Genomic DNA, 17,451 nt, shown 5'->3' with positions numbered 1-17,451 from the left:
CACCGTGGCGCGAGACATTCCCTCCACGCACGAAGCCAGTAAGCTGGGGCTGGAGATACTTTCCAGTTGTGGAGGAAAAAAAAAGAAGAGGGGAACACAATAATGGCGTTGCACAAGTAATGAGTGGACAGATTTTTTTTTATTATTATTAGAATGTAAACACACAATACAATACAATGCAATCAAACAATGAAAAGACACCCCAGATATTGGACACGATTTTATAAATCAAGGGACAATGCGACTTGCATAATAGCGCATGGCTCGGACAATTAGAAAGCTCAGGTGTCTCTCTGGAAACCCTTGTTTAAAACAGTTCTATAAATAGCAGCTGTGACTGGATTTGATGGAAACTCACCAGCAGCACTTGTTTGTCTGCGTGGTGTGTTTGACAGGTGGACTCCGAGGGGCTATCACAGGCACGGCGCCTCCGGTCTCAGGAGACCTCCCCGGGTTTGGGAGGGGAAATCAAATTTCCCGGTTCGTTCTGTATCAGCGAAGGACACAACATGCACATTTTGTTCCATGGCCGTGTCTGCGTTTCGGCAGGAAGTTCAACATATAACATCCCATGCACCAGTAATTCACGTTTTGCAGAACATGCATTCAATTCGAGTCAGTGACTCCTAGTTATTACGATAGTGTAGCACTCTGAAGAGGCCTTGCGTTTGAAAGTGAGAAGCAATTTATTCTTTGAAAGTTTTAGAAGAAACAGCAGAAAAATGAACCCGTGGGTTCACATTCAGCTTCTTAATCTTCATCGTCTGAGCTCTCTGCCACCCGGCTCGCTTGTTCAGCGTAGTCAAAGACGGGAAACCTGATGCGGAGCTCTCGCCACTTGGTGCATTTGCTCATCTTCTTTCCGTTGAAAGTCACCACAAAGTTCTTCACGTGGAGGCTTGGACAGTCGATCCCCCGGTAGTGCATCATGGATCCCCATGTCTGCAAGGGAAACCAGCGGCGATAAGGTGGCAGAGTGAGCAAAAGGCTCCTTTAACGGCAACATTGAGAGTTCGGCTCAACTTGAATTTGAATGGAAAATGGAAAACGAAAAGGAAGTATGAGTCAGTCGTGGCCTGAAGTAAAAAAAACACATAGGGAGTCATCTGGTTGTAGTTATATCTCATGTGATGCACTGACTCATTGTCGTTCCTACTTATTTGGGTGTGGTCGGTTTTTGTACCCAACGTTATTCTGTTTAAAAAGACAGCAGGCCGGTCTCCATGATCGCAGGCTTGACGTTAAAGTAGTATTAACCCTCTCATCTAACCTTCCGCAAGTACATTTTCCAAATTGTCACCTTTGAAGAAAGACATATTTCTTAAATGCATTTACCTGGCCGCAGTCCTTGCATGCTATGCTGACATTGGTCTCATAACCATCCAGACACCGTTCTTGCAGTGATGCGTTTTCTCTCTCAATGAAAAGTTGCCTGTAAAAGAATAGAAGGGGAAGCTGCGTTACCGCCACTGCGTCAGACCGCTTTGACCCCCTCGGAATGATGCCAAAGTCGACTCTGGATCGCGGTTCGTACTTGAACTCTGGTGAGACGTTGACTCTGTGCATTTCTTCGATGATCTCGATGTCATTGCCGGTGCAGACATGTTTGCTGCAGCTTCGGCAGCTGAACTTCACTTCACCCTTGTGGTCCTGCATTTTTTTCTGCTTCTTCTTAGCCATTCTCACCTTCTCCTCCAATATGGCCTGCAACTGAAACTCGAGGATCTGAGGAAAAGCATAGTAGAAGCACACAAAAAAAAAATCACCCGGAGTGCTATTATTGGAATGTAACGTTCAGTGTGAAGAGAACGTACCCGTTTGTCATAGTCCGCCTGATTCAAGGCTCTGATCTTGGTAATGGCTTTGTCCATCATCGTGATACGGAACTCGTTGACATGCTCCTTTTCTGCTACCCCAGAGTTCTTCACGTCGACCAGAGTGTAACTGCTGTCCTCAGCTCTTCCTCTGCCTTTAGCCTGCAAAAGTGGATGGCAGTCAACGGTTGCTATTTTCCCCTGTGCACAACTATGCACAACTGTGCCATTTGACAACCGACGTCGCTGACCTGAATCATAGCGATCTCATTGGTCACGAGGCCGTAGCGGATAACGAAATTGCACGCCGCGATGTCCAAACCCTCCTCTGCAACCGTGGTGGCGATCAGCAAGTTGATTTCGCCATTGCGGAATTTTTTCAGCACGTCCCTCGACTCTGCCTGATAAATGACGAGTTTGAGGTTGATTGCGATTTCAACTTTGCGGGTGGCTGAACGCTAACGTGCTGCACTTTGTGTAATGTGCACTCACAGTGGTCATCGGTTTAACAACGCTTTGGTCTCCTCCCCCAATCAGATGCGAGGCTTTCACTCCAATGTCAGCAAACTTGGGGTTTTCCTGAATCCACTGACTTAGGGCGATGGCGCTGCGACGTGTTTTGGTGAAAATGATCCCTCTGGCCTCCATCCTGCTGCTGAACTCCTGAAGAATTTTACTCCTTAGTTTGGCCAGGCTGTCATTTTCATACTCTGGCTTTTCTGCTAGTCTCTGCAGCTCTTCCCTGTTCTCTGCAAGACACCAGATTTCAAAGCATTGAGGTAAAGGAACTGTTAGTAGAAATACGTTGATTCAACATGAAAATACTACCACGTGTAGATGTTCAGGAGTTTAGCGCCTTCGGGAAGGAGGAAAACCTTCAGTAACTTACACATGAAAATCACGACTCCAAACCAAGACAGATTAAAGAAACAAGATATAATCTATCAATTAGTTAACTTTACAGATTGTGTTACCTTTGGAACCAGACTACATGTTTACTTATGTTTCCACTCTTCATGCTAAGCTAAGTGCTAACGATTCCAATGACTTAAAAAGCAAAAGGGCATGAACAGTACTGAAGTCACTGGGCCTTTTTGCCCAACACCCAAATACCTTTAAACAAATCGAAGAGGAATCTTTCAGTATCTGTGATCTTTATCACATGCTCCTCGTCCGGAGTTGTTTTCCTCTTCATCTCCTCCTCGTGGTATTTGTTCAGGAAACTGAAGGCGTCGCGCATGCGGATGGTGTTGCTGAGATTCAGGCCCTCGTTGTACTGACGAAGGTGCTCAGAGCAAACACGCACTTTTTGATTTTCCTCTGTTGCAGCTAGAACGAATTGAAACTGGTTTTAGATACAAGAAGTCTGGCAGCTGGATTTGAAAAGAGATTCGGGATTAAGGCTTGAATCCCTAAATAGGACCATCACAAATCATGCCCACCTGTTCGCTCTTTTTGAACAACCCACTGCTCATAATTCTGAGAGCCAAGGTCACAGGTGGGGCTGAGCTCGGCGTGTGTGTGAATGGCATTCATGATGTTCTTGATGACGTCACCAAAGGGATCCTAAAAAGGACACAGAGGGACAACACTGTGAAGCTACTCCTCAGCGAGAAAGACTATAAAAAAGCTGCCCCGAGCCCATCATGCTACATTTTGTTTTACCTCTTTTCTGTCTTCAACAGTTTTAATGAGTTTCCTTGGCTCCCTTTGGTACTGCCCAAGGTCCGTCGTCATGATCTTGTGAGCATCTAAGTTTGCACAAATCTATGAAAAAAAGAGACATTTTAACATTTTAACTGGAATACATCAAAGTGAGCTCCATGGTATGGATGCACATTATTTCTGCATGTCGAGCACAGCCGAGCTGAAGCCAGAGGGCTGTTTTCAATTTTTGACTTTTTGGGGGGAACGAGGGAACTTTACGGCCGTGTGGAACATTTGCAACAGCTCGTCTGGATGAACAGCATTCCCGATGACTAAAGCAGAGGAACGTCAAGATCTAGACGAGCGAAAGATGAGTGTGAAACTAAAAGAAAGACAATCATTGTGTTCATTTTCACATGTGAATAGGTGTGAACACAACAGCTTAATTTACAACCGGTTAATCATCTCCTGTGTGATTCGTATGGCTTAAACCTCGAGCGTTGTAGCTTGCAGCTAATGTCCTCTCTTTGCTCTTGTCCACACGGGCGGGACTTGGAGAGCGCCACTTACGCGCAGTATGTGGTCCTGAGCCTTCTCCATTTTTGAGGCCCCCCCGACACCGGGTGAGGCAGTCAGGCCCAGGATCTGGGGGAGGGGCATGGGCTCCTTCTGCTCCTTCTCCAGCCTTCGGTTTTTGTGCTTCTGCGTCAGGTAGCGCATCATTATGTGGTTGTAGACTTCACCTTTCTGTGTGTGGTGACACTCGTCAATCACGATCAGCGACAGATCTGCACGGAGAGAAACACGCAGGCACAAACACATAAACGCACGGATTGCACAGTGGAGTCGTGAAAAGCAACATGGAGGATTACGGTAAAGACTTGGAGAGACTCTTTGGTAAGAATATTGTTGGGGCATGATTACTGCTTGCTCTGTCGAAACAATAACATTTGTGCATTACCACCCAGTGAACACCTATTCCTCAGCCAGAGCACGGCAATTTATATGGCATTTATTTGTGTTACTCGAATGGAGAGAGGTGATTTTGACTCACAGATTATAGTGGCTGTCTGTGAGAGAGACACTCACACACACATACCAGCACTTAGCTGGGAACCTAAGTCAGCAGATTCAGCCACACAACAACATATGCTTGGAAATGTCCAAAATAGCTTCAACTACTTCTTTTTTGATTTTTTGCAAAAGTCTGAATGAGGTGTATTGTAATCATTCAAGCAAAAAAAGTTGAACCATTGATACAAATTTGTCCCCGCAGGGGAAAAGGGAACCGAGGAGTGGCAGCTTGATGTTCTGTGGGTGATAGAAGGTCTCATGTGAATTTGATCAGCCGCACGCTGATGGGTTGAACAGACGTGTGGCCTGGAAGGCAGGAGATAGAAAAAAAAAAAAAGGAGGACACGCTCTCAGGCGTTTCAACAAACAGCATATGTTCCACCGAGGTGGCTATTCCACCTTGGACTGGTGAGTGCCAACAATAGTGAAAAGCAGAGCCGGAAGACTTTGACAAGATCTTGTCAGGTATCATCAGGGGAGATGTTATGAGTCCGGTGGGTGGCTTCTATTCCAAAACCTGTCAGTGTCTGTGGTTTAAGCCTGAACAGATTTTAACTAAACAAACACATTTTTTACATTATTTAAATTTTGATTCTGGTTCGTTTTGGAGCGGTGAGCTGGTTTTAGGATACTACTGAGCAAAGGAAATGATTTGGACATATCTGCATTAGTTTCTACCCGCTTTTGTAAAATCACACTGCAAAAACATACCGCTCAAGTTCACCCCTTCGTCCTCTCCTGTCTTAGACCTCTCCAAGAAATTCTCGAGGATCTGGGCTGTGCAGATGATGACGTCGTTATTTTTCACGATCTCTGTGAATGAGATCTTGAGCTGGCAGTCTCCACTAACTCTCTCCACTTTGTAAGTCGCCTTCAGAAATGGCAAGAACTCTGCAGAGTAATGCTGCTCAACCAGAGGAACCTGCAAGACACCAGAGAACATTCAATAGTACAAAATATTTGCATAAATTCTACTACTAGAAAGCTCTTATCAGTGGCTGGGATGTAAACACTTTTTTGGTTCACTGTCAAGTTTCTCTGGCTTCTGCTTAGAAGTAACTTGCCAAGTTATTATTCTGTTCTTTCCAGTGTTCAAATGTGAACCACTGTGATCGCTTTTATTCACATTAAGTCAGTATTTCTTTAAGAAATCCAAAATGGATTAAGCAAAGGGCTTTTTTCCAGTGCAGAGCAGATCCCGTGCAGGCCAAATGGGACCAAATTGCAGGGGAACATCTAAAGCGTACAGCATGTAATTTGTGACGAGCTGACCCACATGTTCAAACGGAGTGTACTGAAAAGCAGAGCAGCAAGTCAGCGTAGTGGTGCAAAGACAAGCTGTTCTCTAGTCAGGTTGTTGTACCTTGTTCACCAGAACGACCACTTTCCCTGCTCGCCCCTCTGCCCTCCTGCAGTCCAGATGTTTTTTCGTAATATAAACCGCAACTCTGGTTTTACCACTTCCTGTCGGGAGGCATATGATGATGTTTTTCCCCTCCAGGGCAGGACTCGCAACGTCGTTCTGATAATCTCGAAGGACGATATCAGCTTTTTCCGGCCCCCCGTCAGCCGCCGCTGAATCTGTAACCCAGAGCAGAGCCTCAGACGGACAGAAGTTCCAGTCTCACAATCACAGGCGTCACGAGCAGGCAACGGCTGCGCCCGTCCTTGTTTGTGGTTTTGGTCTCGCGCTGGAATGTTTCCTTAAGGCTGCTACCAAAAATGCAAAAGACATTTTTATGAATAGATTTCATGGATCGAGTTCTCCTCTTAAAACACGAGCGCAGGGCATTCTCATTGTTAACCCACCTGATCTCAAACCAGAATAAAACCATAATAAACTATACAGAACACCTATACATAAGGCATGCCTTGTGTACACTAGTCAATGTGTGAACATTTTCATTTAATAAATCATTTCTGTCAAATAAAGTTTGCTGACCGTAAAGTTCAAAGATTTAAAGAATTGTTCCAAACGCAGATATTACCAGTTACAAATATATCTGGGCTTTTTAAAAACAATTTACCTTTGTTTTTTGCCTCAAATATTTCAAAAATAATCAAACTCCAGATGATGTAGAATGTTTCCTTGCCCACGCTAACATCTGCTTGTCATTTTCATTTTCTCAAATTGTTTTGAAATCTATCGTCCCCTCACATTCACTTTCAGTAATAAATCCCTGCTTGTGGTTGCATCCTCTTTTATTTTTATGTTTTTGCAAAGACAGAAAACCTCGTAGGATTTTCTCCAGTCAGACTTGGTGTCGCTGGTGGGCGATGACTCATTTGCTCTGTCTAGGCTGGGGAAACAAAGCACACATAGCGGATAGACCCCTCTCCCTCCCCGCTACCTTCGACTTGAGGTTCTACTTCCCCCCCCCCTGGTTATGAGTTCAATCCCCCGGAAAGCTTTTTTTTTTCCCTCTGTGCAGACAGCTTTTAATTTTCCCTCTCAGACGTGGTATGCCAGAGGTTAAAGGGCTGTTTCAGGGACTTAAGCAGAAGTAAATACATGTCTGTGCCGATGGCGAGAAGGAGCTTTAGAAATAATAATAAGTAAACACTGGCCTGTATTTTTGCTGCTATGTCCCTGATGCAGAACTCATCAGAGCAGGAAAGTCCACAATAAGTGTTTCAATCTTACATTTCATTCATTCCAGAAAGGAAAGAAAAACCCTGCAGACCATTTTTTATGTTTGATTCAGTGCAGTGAAATTAATTTCAGAAGAACTACAAAATATTCTGCACCTGGAACAATCATATATGTAATAACTTCTGTATAAGCCATGCAAGCTGGCTAACGAACGTCATTACTCGTGTCAGTAAGACAAACTGTTCCTGCATTTCTTCATATCGTGTAATTTTTTCCCCTTCCACAGCAGTTTACACAGCTCTGCTGGTGCCACTCCTCTGAGTGGATTATCCCAAAGCCCTCCTTTGCTACGCAAACATGATGTTGTAAAGGCGCTTTATAAGAGTACAATGAATTGAGAGATGATGCAATAGCAAACAAAATAAAGCATGCTATGAGTCTATAGGTGCAATGGAAGGCCCCACTCCAATGCAACTTCCACTTTTTCTTGACATTACTTTCTAATATGCCAATATGGCAGCATGTGATTTTCATTTGAAGGGCTGGCTAAGCTTTGTCCTCTTTGACCTCTATGTGGTCCATCATGGTACACACATGGAACTTATTCGTGAACATGTTCCACTCGCAGCACATTCCAAACACACTCATTCCGCTTTCATTGCACCAAAAGGCGTCTCGCGCATCCAGTGTACAATTCTGGTCGCTAGGACTTGAGTTTTTTTTAGTGCATGGGACCACAACAAGCTTTTTAGATTACTAACATACTTTGAGTCTTTGAACAGAATCAAGTGATGGTGGATCAGTCCCACCTGGTTGTGAGGGCTTGAAACCTTTTGAAAGTTCAGTGGATTCAGTCGGAGCTCCTCCATACAGGTCTGGAAAGATAGATAGAAGATAGAAGTTCTAGTTTAGTACAACTTTATATAACGCGATGAAATGCAGCAGTCCTGGCTTTAAAACTGATAGAAAGACACAGCTCATACTGAGATACTGCAACTAAAGGGTCAGTTCACCAAAATGACCAAAAGGTAAATGCCCCCCTGGTGGTATCTAACCATCCAGATAGTTGCAGATGGAGATTTCTGCTGTTGTATGTTTTGTCTTTAGAGCATTGGTGAATCAAGAAGCAATGTCTCATTCGTGATGATACAAAGAGCTGCTCAGCCTCGAAACGCTATAAAACATTGTACCAAGCACATTTAATTATTTATTGGGTAAACTGACCCAGAAACACTTGTTCAGATCATTTTCACTTGAGCTTGATAAATAGAAAGGCTACTGAATCAGGGCGGCTGCCATCTGAAGATGTTTTACTTAGAAAAGGCATTGAGTGTTGACCTGTTTCAACCGGAGGCTCCTCCGCAAAGGTGATGTCCATTAACTGCAGGCTACCACGGCGTTCACCTGCTGCCGGGGCGTCCGTTTCCATCGGCTCATCTTTCACCGAAGGCGGCTTATCCTCCGAGCCTAATGAGGAATAATCAAATGAAACTTTGGCAGTTAACTGACCACCAAACATCGGTACTAATGACATTCCCTTCGGTTGTTGGATGGGGTGACCCTGCAACGTGAGTCACCTTTCTTGTCAGAGTCAGGTTGCTCTCCAGTCAGCTCGCACAACAGGTACTTGTGTTCGGTTTTACGCAGAATCTCGAGAAAATCAGAAAACCATCCAGGCCGACCCCTCACGATGCACCTGAGAAGTTCCCGGGCTCCACTCCTGTTTCCTTGGTTTGTTGTTATAGTTCTAATCTGCAGCAGGATCACAATAATAGACTGGTTTTATGACATCACATGGAGTTCACTGTGCAACAGATGAGTAGCCTACACCTGTCTGCCACCTGGTGGTCAATCACCGCAAATACAACTTCCGGGAAATGGGGATCAAGAAAAACAACCAACTTTTTTTTCAGGCTGCACACGTTTACATTTACCGTGGATGAATTTCCTTAGAGCCCATTTTCAACTCAGCTCCACAATAAAATATGATCGGTGCACTGCACTCACAATCTCGTCATCGTCTTTGTTGATGAGCTTTTGGGAGAAACACTCGTGGCACACGACGTTAGTTGCCATGTCCAGCAGGCTCGGAGAGAGCAACTCAACGAGCTTGACAGAGTAATCGTTCTCCGCCTCCACCTCCGGGTCCGGGGGAGCCTGCATGATGTCGGCCGCGGACTGACAGCCCCCGTGGGACAGCGCGTCTACAAACGCGCGGAACCAGCCGGCGGCACGCGGCTTCCTCACGGCCGCGGAGATGAGGTCCCCCGCGGCGGCGTTGTCGCCTTCGATCTTCGCCCTCTGCCTGATCGGCTCCTTTAGGCCGGGCTCGATGAAGTGCATGTGATCCAGAACCAGATCCACTTTTATGAGCCTCCGAAGCCTCGGCGTGTAGTTTTCAATGAGGCGCTCGTTCGCTTCGTCGCCATCGGAGGCCATGTCAGGACCGATCCCGGGTCAGCTCGGTGGACGGTGCTCTGTGGACGGTGCTCGGTGGACGGTGCTCTGTGGACGGCGTCTACACGGCGGCTTCAGCGGCGCTAGGTACCCAAAAAAAAAAAAAAGATTCATTCCATCTAGGTTTCGCTTTCGTTTTCCCATAAACGGTCGCGATCCAAAAATAACCCTGTTGCCTGTAGCACGATCTACAAATGCAACGGCACGATTATGAGTAATTAAAATTAAAATAAAAAACACTTTTTGGTGGTCTGAAATGCATTTTCCATTATAATACCACGCGATTTGAACACTTAAACACCCTCCAACAAACTTCCGCAACGACCACATCACATTCACTACCTACCGTAAGGTGTCAGCATTGTATCACAAGTCTCCAATAATATGTCTCTTCATAGGAAATGCAACATTCGCTTTGAACTGTCTATGGGAATTTATGGATGCTTTTTTAATTTGCTTATAATAACTGTTCTTCATACATAGATGTTTAATGGGGTGTTTCATTGCTGATTATGTTATTAGAATTACATTGTTCAAAGGTGAGTAGAAGGAAACTTAGTTAAAGGCCCAACACACACAGGTCTGTTCACTCAGGTGTCTCTTCCCTTACTATCATGTTGCACCTGCAAAGGTGCAGACACAATTTCACCTTTGTATCACTGGTACATTGACCAACAGCTTATCTGTCATGTGATTCCCAGAATAGCTCTTGCTTGTGCACTATTAGAGAATAAATAGTGTAGTAATTTGTATTTGCATTGTTAGTACACCATTATAAAAACAAAGACAAAACTAGAAGTGTGTTTTCATTTATTGCTCCCACAGCTTCGAAACAAACATCTACTACTGTTTTTCTAATGAGTTTTCATATCATTTACTAATAATTTTATTTTAGTAAAAAAGAAATGTATTTTTTTTTACATCATGCAATGTGATGTATTGTCGAAGACTATTTTGAATTGGATGTACATTGCCAACACAAACGGTACAGGAAAACAATATGTTTCAATGATGTTATCTTAATGTTATACATGACGATGCTGACTTAGCTTCTGGATTTGTTGTATAGGCACAAAACCCTCTCTTGGGCCTGTTTATGCACATTTGCTCAATTTTCATGGGTTCCTCTTCCCCTCTGTCCCCTCCCATTTCCCCTCACACCCTTTATGTGCATCCTAAAAAGAGAAACATAATGACATCATCTTACATTGTAATGTGCTACTTTGGGCTCAAGATCAGTACAAAACAGTAAATATATGAATAGAAAACACATGCACTGCCATGTAGAAATTCCTACGTCATACTTTGTCAGAATCCTTGCTCTGAGATAACAGCAGAATACTTTTAAATCTGCATGTTATGATACCCGACAAGCACGTACGGTGCGTTCTGTTGGCTTAATGTCGTGCACTTCAGTGTCGCACAGTAATAATGCACATTGTTTCAAGCAGAAAACAACCGTTTACTTGATAATGTACTATGTATTGCAGTGCAATTTTCCATAACCCCTGAGTCACACCAGAGAAGACGGGCATACGACTTTGGATAAGAAAACTGTTCTCACACTTTTGTAAGAATGCTGTGTTACACTACTAGTCTGTTCATATGCAGGTCCTCCAAGTGGTAGAGTTTGTATACGCATCAAACGCAGGCTGTATATACTAAAAAGGAAAAAGTGCTCTAACAGGACACACCGGGTTCCTCGGTGACTGTTGAGGGTGTTAATGTAGCCAACATCCCAGCAGAGGATTCTCCCTCTATGTGCTCTGACCTGGCGTCTTATCAGCGCCTCAAAGCCGGAGTCCAGGCAAAGATTTCAGCTGGAAGAAGAATGGCTGTGTCACCAAAGTCCCTTTTCCCCTGCTTTAGGTTCTCTCCCAGGACGTTTATGAAGGCAATGGGGACACAAAGCTTTGGCTCACATTCTTGCTTCCAAGTCTCAGCTTGGACTGCAGGGAGAATCTGGTGACAGTGGTCGGCTGCCTCCATCGCTCCATCCAAAGATCACCATCCCAAGGTCGCCATCTCAATGTCACCATCTCAAGGTCTCCATCGCAATGTCACCATCTCAAGGTCTCCATCGCAATGTCACCATCTCAAGGTCTCCATCTCAAGGTCTCCATCTCAAGGTCACCATCTCAAGGTCTCCATTGCTCCATCCGAAGGTCACTATCTCAAGGTTTCCATCTCGTTAGGTCTCGATCCAAAGGTGACCATCTCATGGTTTCCATCTCGTTAGGTCTCCATCTCAAGGTCACCATCACAAGGTCTCCATCACTCCATCCAAAGATCGCCATCTTCAATGTCCTTATTTACACAAACTGAAGCCCAGGAAGTTGAGTAATCAATTGCATTTCCCGTTCTCGAGGCCACCTTTTCACTATCGTAGCTTTTGACCCTCAGCTTCTCGGGAGATAATCTTCCCCTCTTCTTACTCCAGAAACAAAAGGGTGGTAAAAGCCCAGAAAAGTTGTTGGCAAATTCTCGCTGAAATATATTATTGCTGTTTCATCTACGCCTAATGCATGTAACAATTTTGTATTTTTATACATATTAGTATGGTCTTTATTGCTAATCATTCTCATCTGCTACAGGAACCTTATCTGGGGATGACGAGAAGCAGTTGGCTCGACGTCTCTCTCTCTCTTGCTTCCTGGGGACCACAAATTGAGTGCAAAGATAATTTGATCCTGAACTTGTGGTGTTCGCTTTCTCAATTGCCTACTCAGTCTGGCCCAGTTTGACCAATCGCGTGTTGGAACATGTTGAGTCACGGAAATTGGTGCAGAGTCCATTAGAGCCCATTGGAGAACAAAGGGAATTGAAGAAGAGAGTTGATTAGGAGTTGTTGTGCTGGTTCTATCACAACCGGGTGGAAGTATTAAACCAGCGTTCCTCCCAATTACGCTGCTCTCAGTGAGAAGGTTGGCGAGTAAGTAAGAGGGGAAGTACCTTCCTTCGATAGGTTTATTCCGATTGGTTGGGGATCATTTTAATGTAAATCTGATGCCAAAAGAGCTTCTTTGTTAATAGAACTGCTGTTACAATATGTAACCATTGTTATTACACTGAAAACTGCAGTAAACAGTTGAACACACTGTCAACTGCAGAAACAGTATTTTTTTACATGCATAAGGAAGAAAATAACATCTTGCTACTATTACCAAGCCAATACAAATGAACAATACAGATGTCTGTGTCGGCATGCCGATAAAAAGCAGCTACTTAAACAGTAATTAGAGCAATCCAACCTAGATATTAGAACTACTGGAAGGTTTATGACCTTGGAAGCTCTGAGTCTGACACGGGTCTATTGAGTCCAGTGGGGTTCAGGTTGCAGTCAGAAGGGGCTGGGGAGGAGGAGGAGGAGGGTGTGGAAGATGTTTCAGCTGGAAGATGGATCAGTGCAGACTGTTGATGCCCTCTGACTGGCCGTTGCGGCTCTGTATGTCTCTGTACAAGCAGTGCTGTAAGGCTGCCCTCGATGGGGGCATTCACGTTGGCCAAACTCGACAGAGAGTCTTTGGATTCCTCAATGGCCTCCAGTTTTGGGTTGGGACCCTAAGAAGAAGAGTGGCAGAATTGACAATGTATTCATTTGTTTTTTAAAAGCCATTTGATATGTCCTCAGATAGTGTGATTTTCCAGGATTTCTGACAAAACTAAAGCAGACAATCATTCAAACAGTCTTCAGCAAAGCAACATGAAACAGTGGGAGCTTGTCTGATTATAGAGACTGCCTCACCGTCTCCTTCAACAACAGTTATGATTATGGTGAGAATGTGATTGGTGATTGTATAAGCCAGCTGATGCATGATTTCCCTGCTTTGCCAGAAGAAAAATGCTTCATAATATTAATTGCAAAAATAACCTATTGCGTGAGGAAAAAAAAACACTCTCCAACTCTTGGAAACTTCCTTACTTGACTCCCTGTATGGCTGAAATAATGGCTTGCAGTGAGTGCAACCGGCTGAACCTTCACAGCAGGTCTGTGATAGTCCGGACTGGCAGTCACAGTGCTGTAGGCTGGAGGTCCCAGCGTCGGTTGTCTTTGCAGCAGCTGCAGGATGGTCTGTATATCCGTCATCAGCTGAGACTCCAGCCTAAAAAAAAATGTAAAAAAAAGATGATCACACATTGGCTGAAAACTCACCCAGCTGTACTTCACCAAGCACCAACGTTGAATATGCGGACAAATGACGAGATGATAAAGGAGTGGAAATTCTGCCCGAATTGTAAATGGAAGAAGCTGCTCATGCTAGGTGTGATAATGAGCTCTCTGAGGGGAGTGTGAATTTTACCCTTGACTGAGGAAATCTCTGTACCACCCTCATTTGGTGAATCTAATTATGAGACGATTTCATCCAAGCTCTATATTTAGAGCACCATGCAAAATTGGGTGATGCTGGATAACCTCATGATTACCCGTTTTCCTTACAAGGTGAATGCCATATGTTTTATGTCTCTATTGTGTCTCTGCGCTTCCCTATTGCAACAATGCACCCTCATAGGTTATGACTGGAGGGGGATAAAGCAGCCACACTGAGCAAAAACAAGATTTTGAATTTTTTTACTATATCTTTTCATCCCTAAAAGCGCAAAATGACAAAAATGGGCTGGTCATCCTGCAGCGAGGTAGCATTGGTGGAGTAGAGGATGAAATGTCATATTTAAGCAAAACAAAATGAACCAACCTGGTATTTACGGCCCTCTGATGCCGTCTCTTGTTCTCTGTCATTACTCCAGCTAAAAATACTACCTGCTGTTCATGTGGGTGTCTATCTCAGGTGGCTTTCAGGCTGCAGGTGTATTGTTAAAACTACAGCCAATGTAGTTCTGTGCTACAGAAAAAATTGAGACTAAAATGCATTTCCTCTGGAGAGGTAGCTGGCTTGCTCATCTATTGTTTGTTAGAGTTTAGCTGGAGACGGGCTTTTTATTTCAAACATTTTCTGCTCTAAGTCACGAGTTTCAGATTCACAGTCCTACTACACATTCGGCAAAATGTTGCACAAATCCATTCTCACGTCTGTTATGTTTGGATTCTGCAGCGGTACTGTACATTAACAGCCGCCCCCCTCTGAGTCCGACGACGGCTCCTGCCAGATCGTTGTCTTCTACCACCCCCTCAAGTAGGTTGCAATTGAACTACAAGTTGCCAGCAATCAAAGAGTGTGATTTACTTTCAGCAGTGTAGGAGGTGACAACTTTAAAATATAAGCCACACTATCATCATTAGGTCAGTAGCTGACATGATAATAGCAGGATATTTAATGATAACCATGAATTGCATTGTCCGGTTTCAATTACTGCCGTCCTGTTCAATGCTTCCCAGACACGTGTTATAATTAACACATGGATTCTTCAGTTAGGGCAAAAAAGTTTTGGTCATCGATTTTTAAACATTTCACCCTCAAGTGGATGTTGTCCCAGAAAATTGGAAGAAATTCCCTCCAGATATTACTGGGATATGTTCATGACCATGGCACGAATTGATGGACAACCGGAGGCCCCCATCCCGAAGCCCTAAAGAGTGCTCTCGCATTTTCTTCCAGACACTCCCCAAAAATGTGAAATTGAAAAAGAAGGACAGAACACGTGGAGGGTTTGAGAGAGAGGGATGCAAACTTGAGCATAAACTGCTGTTTCCACGTACCTCCGCCTGACAATCATGAGCGACTACTGTCACTGTTGGAACTATCCGTATGCTGACCTGTTCAGGTGGTCTTGCAGCTGACCTAAGCGCTGTTCCACCTCTCCGTACGCCATCTCGCTGGCAGAGTTATCGTCCCCTCTCAGGTCGTGGAGATGCGCTGGCTCATCCAGGTAGTCCGTAGGCTTCTTACAGGCCCATTTATCACAGCAAACATCTGGGTAGCCAAACCAACACAAACGCTTTATGTGGGTCAGAAACCCCCCTCTAAAACAGAACGTAATTAATCTCTACATGAGAGCCACGGACAGGTTGCTTGTTTAATCCATCAAGCTCTCGACCCCGGGAGAACAAACGCGATGTTTCCCGGGAGCAAACGCACCGTGTTGTTATCTCTGCCGGGCAGTTGTTAGTGTTCGGCTTGCTGTCCACTGATACGAGTTCAGCCTCTTTAGTGATTTTAAACACACACACACACACACAGGCGTGCTGTGATTAGCCTATCTGGTTAAAGTAGTCTGTGCCCGTGGCTTGCCCCTTATTGGATGTTGCTTTACCTTTGGGACTGATGCAGCACTGTGTTCTGTAACTGTAGAGAGTAACGCTAGCTTCAGTCCATCACAAAACATGTTGTCCTCTGCCAGTTGTATCAGTGCGATGGGATTTGCCCATACCAAATCCTGCAACTTTTATATGTGTTAGTCGGTTCATGTAGCGTGTTTTATATCAGTGAAGAACAAAATCCTCCACATTAGTAATCTCCTTATTTTTCTTATTCCGTATTTCATGAGAGAGAGAGAGAGAGAGAGAGAGAGGGAGGTTTCAAATCAATATTAAGCATACTAGTTAATTACGCAACATATTTCTTTGCGTTGCAAATGTCTTTAAAGCTTATCCTCCAGCAACGAGACATATTCCCACACTGGCTTCCCTTCGTCCTGCAAAACCCAGGGAACCCAAGCAAACCGCTCTTTACCAGTTCTTGTCAAGACAGTAAAGATTACCTTATCAAAAATACTTTCTTTATTACTTAATTTCTTTATTACCTTCGAAGGACGGCCTCCTCTCCGCGTTGTCCCTGACAACGAGATTAGGGTTCAGGACTGGGGCTTTGGGATGAGAGGTACCAAGGGATCCTGAACTTCTTCTTAGGCACGAGTTGGACTCCCTCCTCCCACTCAAGTCGTTGACCACTTCCTTGCTCTCGCCTGCGGTGTGGAAATCCACAGGAATCAGTCGAAAAAAACACTGTGCCGTGCTCTTTGGGACCTTCACTCACTTAGTAATAACAAATCGCCCATTTGCAACCACAAGAGGCCGTATTGGAGGCGTGCAGATTGGTTTCCACTTACCTTTACATAGATCCGGTGTGAAGGAGATCCTTCTTTTAATGCTCTTATTTCCCTCGCCCTCTGAATTCCCGGCATGGGAGCTTGAGGGCTGCAATCATGCAAGTATTGTAATTGTTTAATTTATACAACTAGTTAATACAACAACGATGCATTTATAATTAACATAATACACCTTTATAATATAAATATAATACTTTCAAGAATATTGTCCAAGGTCATAACTTTGCCAAAGGCATCAATTGAAGGGGGCTCCTGTAACGCAAATGTAATAGCATCTACCTTTGGAGACTCATCTCTGAGATTGAAGGTGAGCTCGAGGTTGTTGAAGAAATAGTCGGCAAACTCCGGGTACATGTCGATTACTTCTAGCAGATCTTCTCTCTGGATGGTGCTCAGGTCACAGTAACTCAGTGCTCGCACGTCAGCGTTGGCCTTGCCAGGCTTGGCCAAGAGATGGATCATTTCTCCAAAGATGTCATTTTTTCCTGGTATCAACACACACAATAAATGCACAGAGACAACACATCTTCTCCTACTGCACTGCGATATGGGAAATGTCAGTGTTACCTGCACTGACATCTACAGGTAGCCATGTTTTCTCTTGGGACTTATCTTTACCCAGGCCCTCACTAAAGGGCACCGGTGTGTTTGTTTGTATGGACAATAAATATCAAGCAGTGTTCCCTCTCTGGTAATTGTTCTCCCCAGGCTCTGCAAAAGTTGTCTTTCCATCTTTGATCCATTATTTATGCTGAGAAATAACTGCAAACTCAAAGCAACTTTGATGTGGAGGGAGAGAAGGTTTTGACTGAGACTGACTTCTTCAAAGGAAAAAGCTGTGCCAATAATGACATTGATGAA

The 17,451-nt window shown here is 44.3% G+C and overlaps 2 protein-coding genes across 2 annotated transcripts in view; both read right to left on the bottom strand.

Moving 5' to 3' along the window:
• Window positions 1-120: 120 nt before the first annotated feature.
• On the bottom strand, window positions 121-9,682 carry ifih1 (interferon induced with helicase C domain 1). Its single transcript, XM_037488012.2, has 16 exons — window positions 9,136-9,682; window positions 8,706-8,880; window positions 8,467-8,595; window positions 7,938-8,003; window positions 5,899-6,116; window positions 5,247-5,457; window positions 4,032-4,249; window positions 3,480-3,581; window positions 3,257-3,380; window positions 2,928-3,143; window positions 2,307-2,563; window positions 2,066-2,215; window positions 1,815-1,976; window positions 1,535-1,725; window positions 1,336-1,432; window positions 121-942 (listed from the first exon to the last, which is right to left on the bottom strand). Exons 1-16 carry the CDS (start codon window positions 9,565-9,567, stop codon window positions 751-753), a joined length of 2,940 nt encoding a protein of 979 aa, XP_037343909.2. The 5' UTR covers window positions 9,568-9,682; the 3' UTR covers window positions 121-750.
• A 2,462-nt stretch (window positions 9,683-12,144) lies between these two features.
• Window positions 12,145-17,451, bottom strand: part of LOC119228450 (potassium voltage-gated channel subfamily H member 7) — a 30,253-nt gene continuing 24,946 nt past the window's right edge. The window contains exons 11-16 of the mRNA XM_062564848.1: window positions 16,870-17,075; window positions 16,591-16,678; window positions 16,285-16,446; window positions 15,299-15,455; window positions 13,508-13,688; window positions 12,145-13,146 (exon numbers count right to left, since the gene is read on the bottom strand). Of these exons, the coding sequence (XP_062420832.1) occupies window positions 12,862-13,146; window positions 13,508-13,688; window positions 15,299-15,455; window positions 16,285-16,446; window positions 16,591-16,678; window positions 16,870-17,075 (1,079 nt within the window). The 3' untranslated portion in view covers window positions 12,145-12,861. The remainder of the gene's footprint in view (window positions 13,147-13,507; window positions 13,689-15,298; window positions 15,456-16,284; window positions 16,447-16,590; window positions 16,679-16,869; window positions 17,076-17,451) is intronic.

The sequence above is a fragment of the Pungitius pungitius genome, chromosome 10 (assembly GCF_949316345.1).
Source record: "Pungitius pungitius chromosome 10, fPunPun2.1, whole genome shotgun sequence".
In the NCBI taxonomy this organism is placed as follows: Eukaryota; Metazoa; Chordata; class Actinopteri; order Perciformes; family Gasterosteidae; genus Pungitius; species Pungitius pungitius.
The sequence above is the reverse complement of the archived record's forward strand: the minus strand, read 5'-3'. Positions and strand labels throughout refer to the sequence as shown.

Coding starts and splice junctions, on each gene's coding strand:
- ifih1 (XM_037488012.2), bottom strand. CDS start 9,567: ATGGCCTCCGATGGCGACGAAGCGAACGAGCGCCTCATTGAAAACTAC. Junction 8,881..9,135: donor ACAAAGACGATGACGAGATT/GTGAGTGCAGTG, acceptor ATCCTGCTGCAG/ATTAGAACTATAACAACAAA. Junction 1,977..2,065: donor ATGAGATCGCTATGATTCAG/GTCAGCGACGTC, acceptor CCACTTTTGCAG/GCTAAAGGCAGAGGAAGAGC.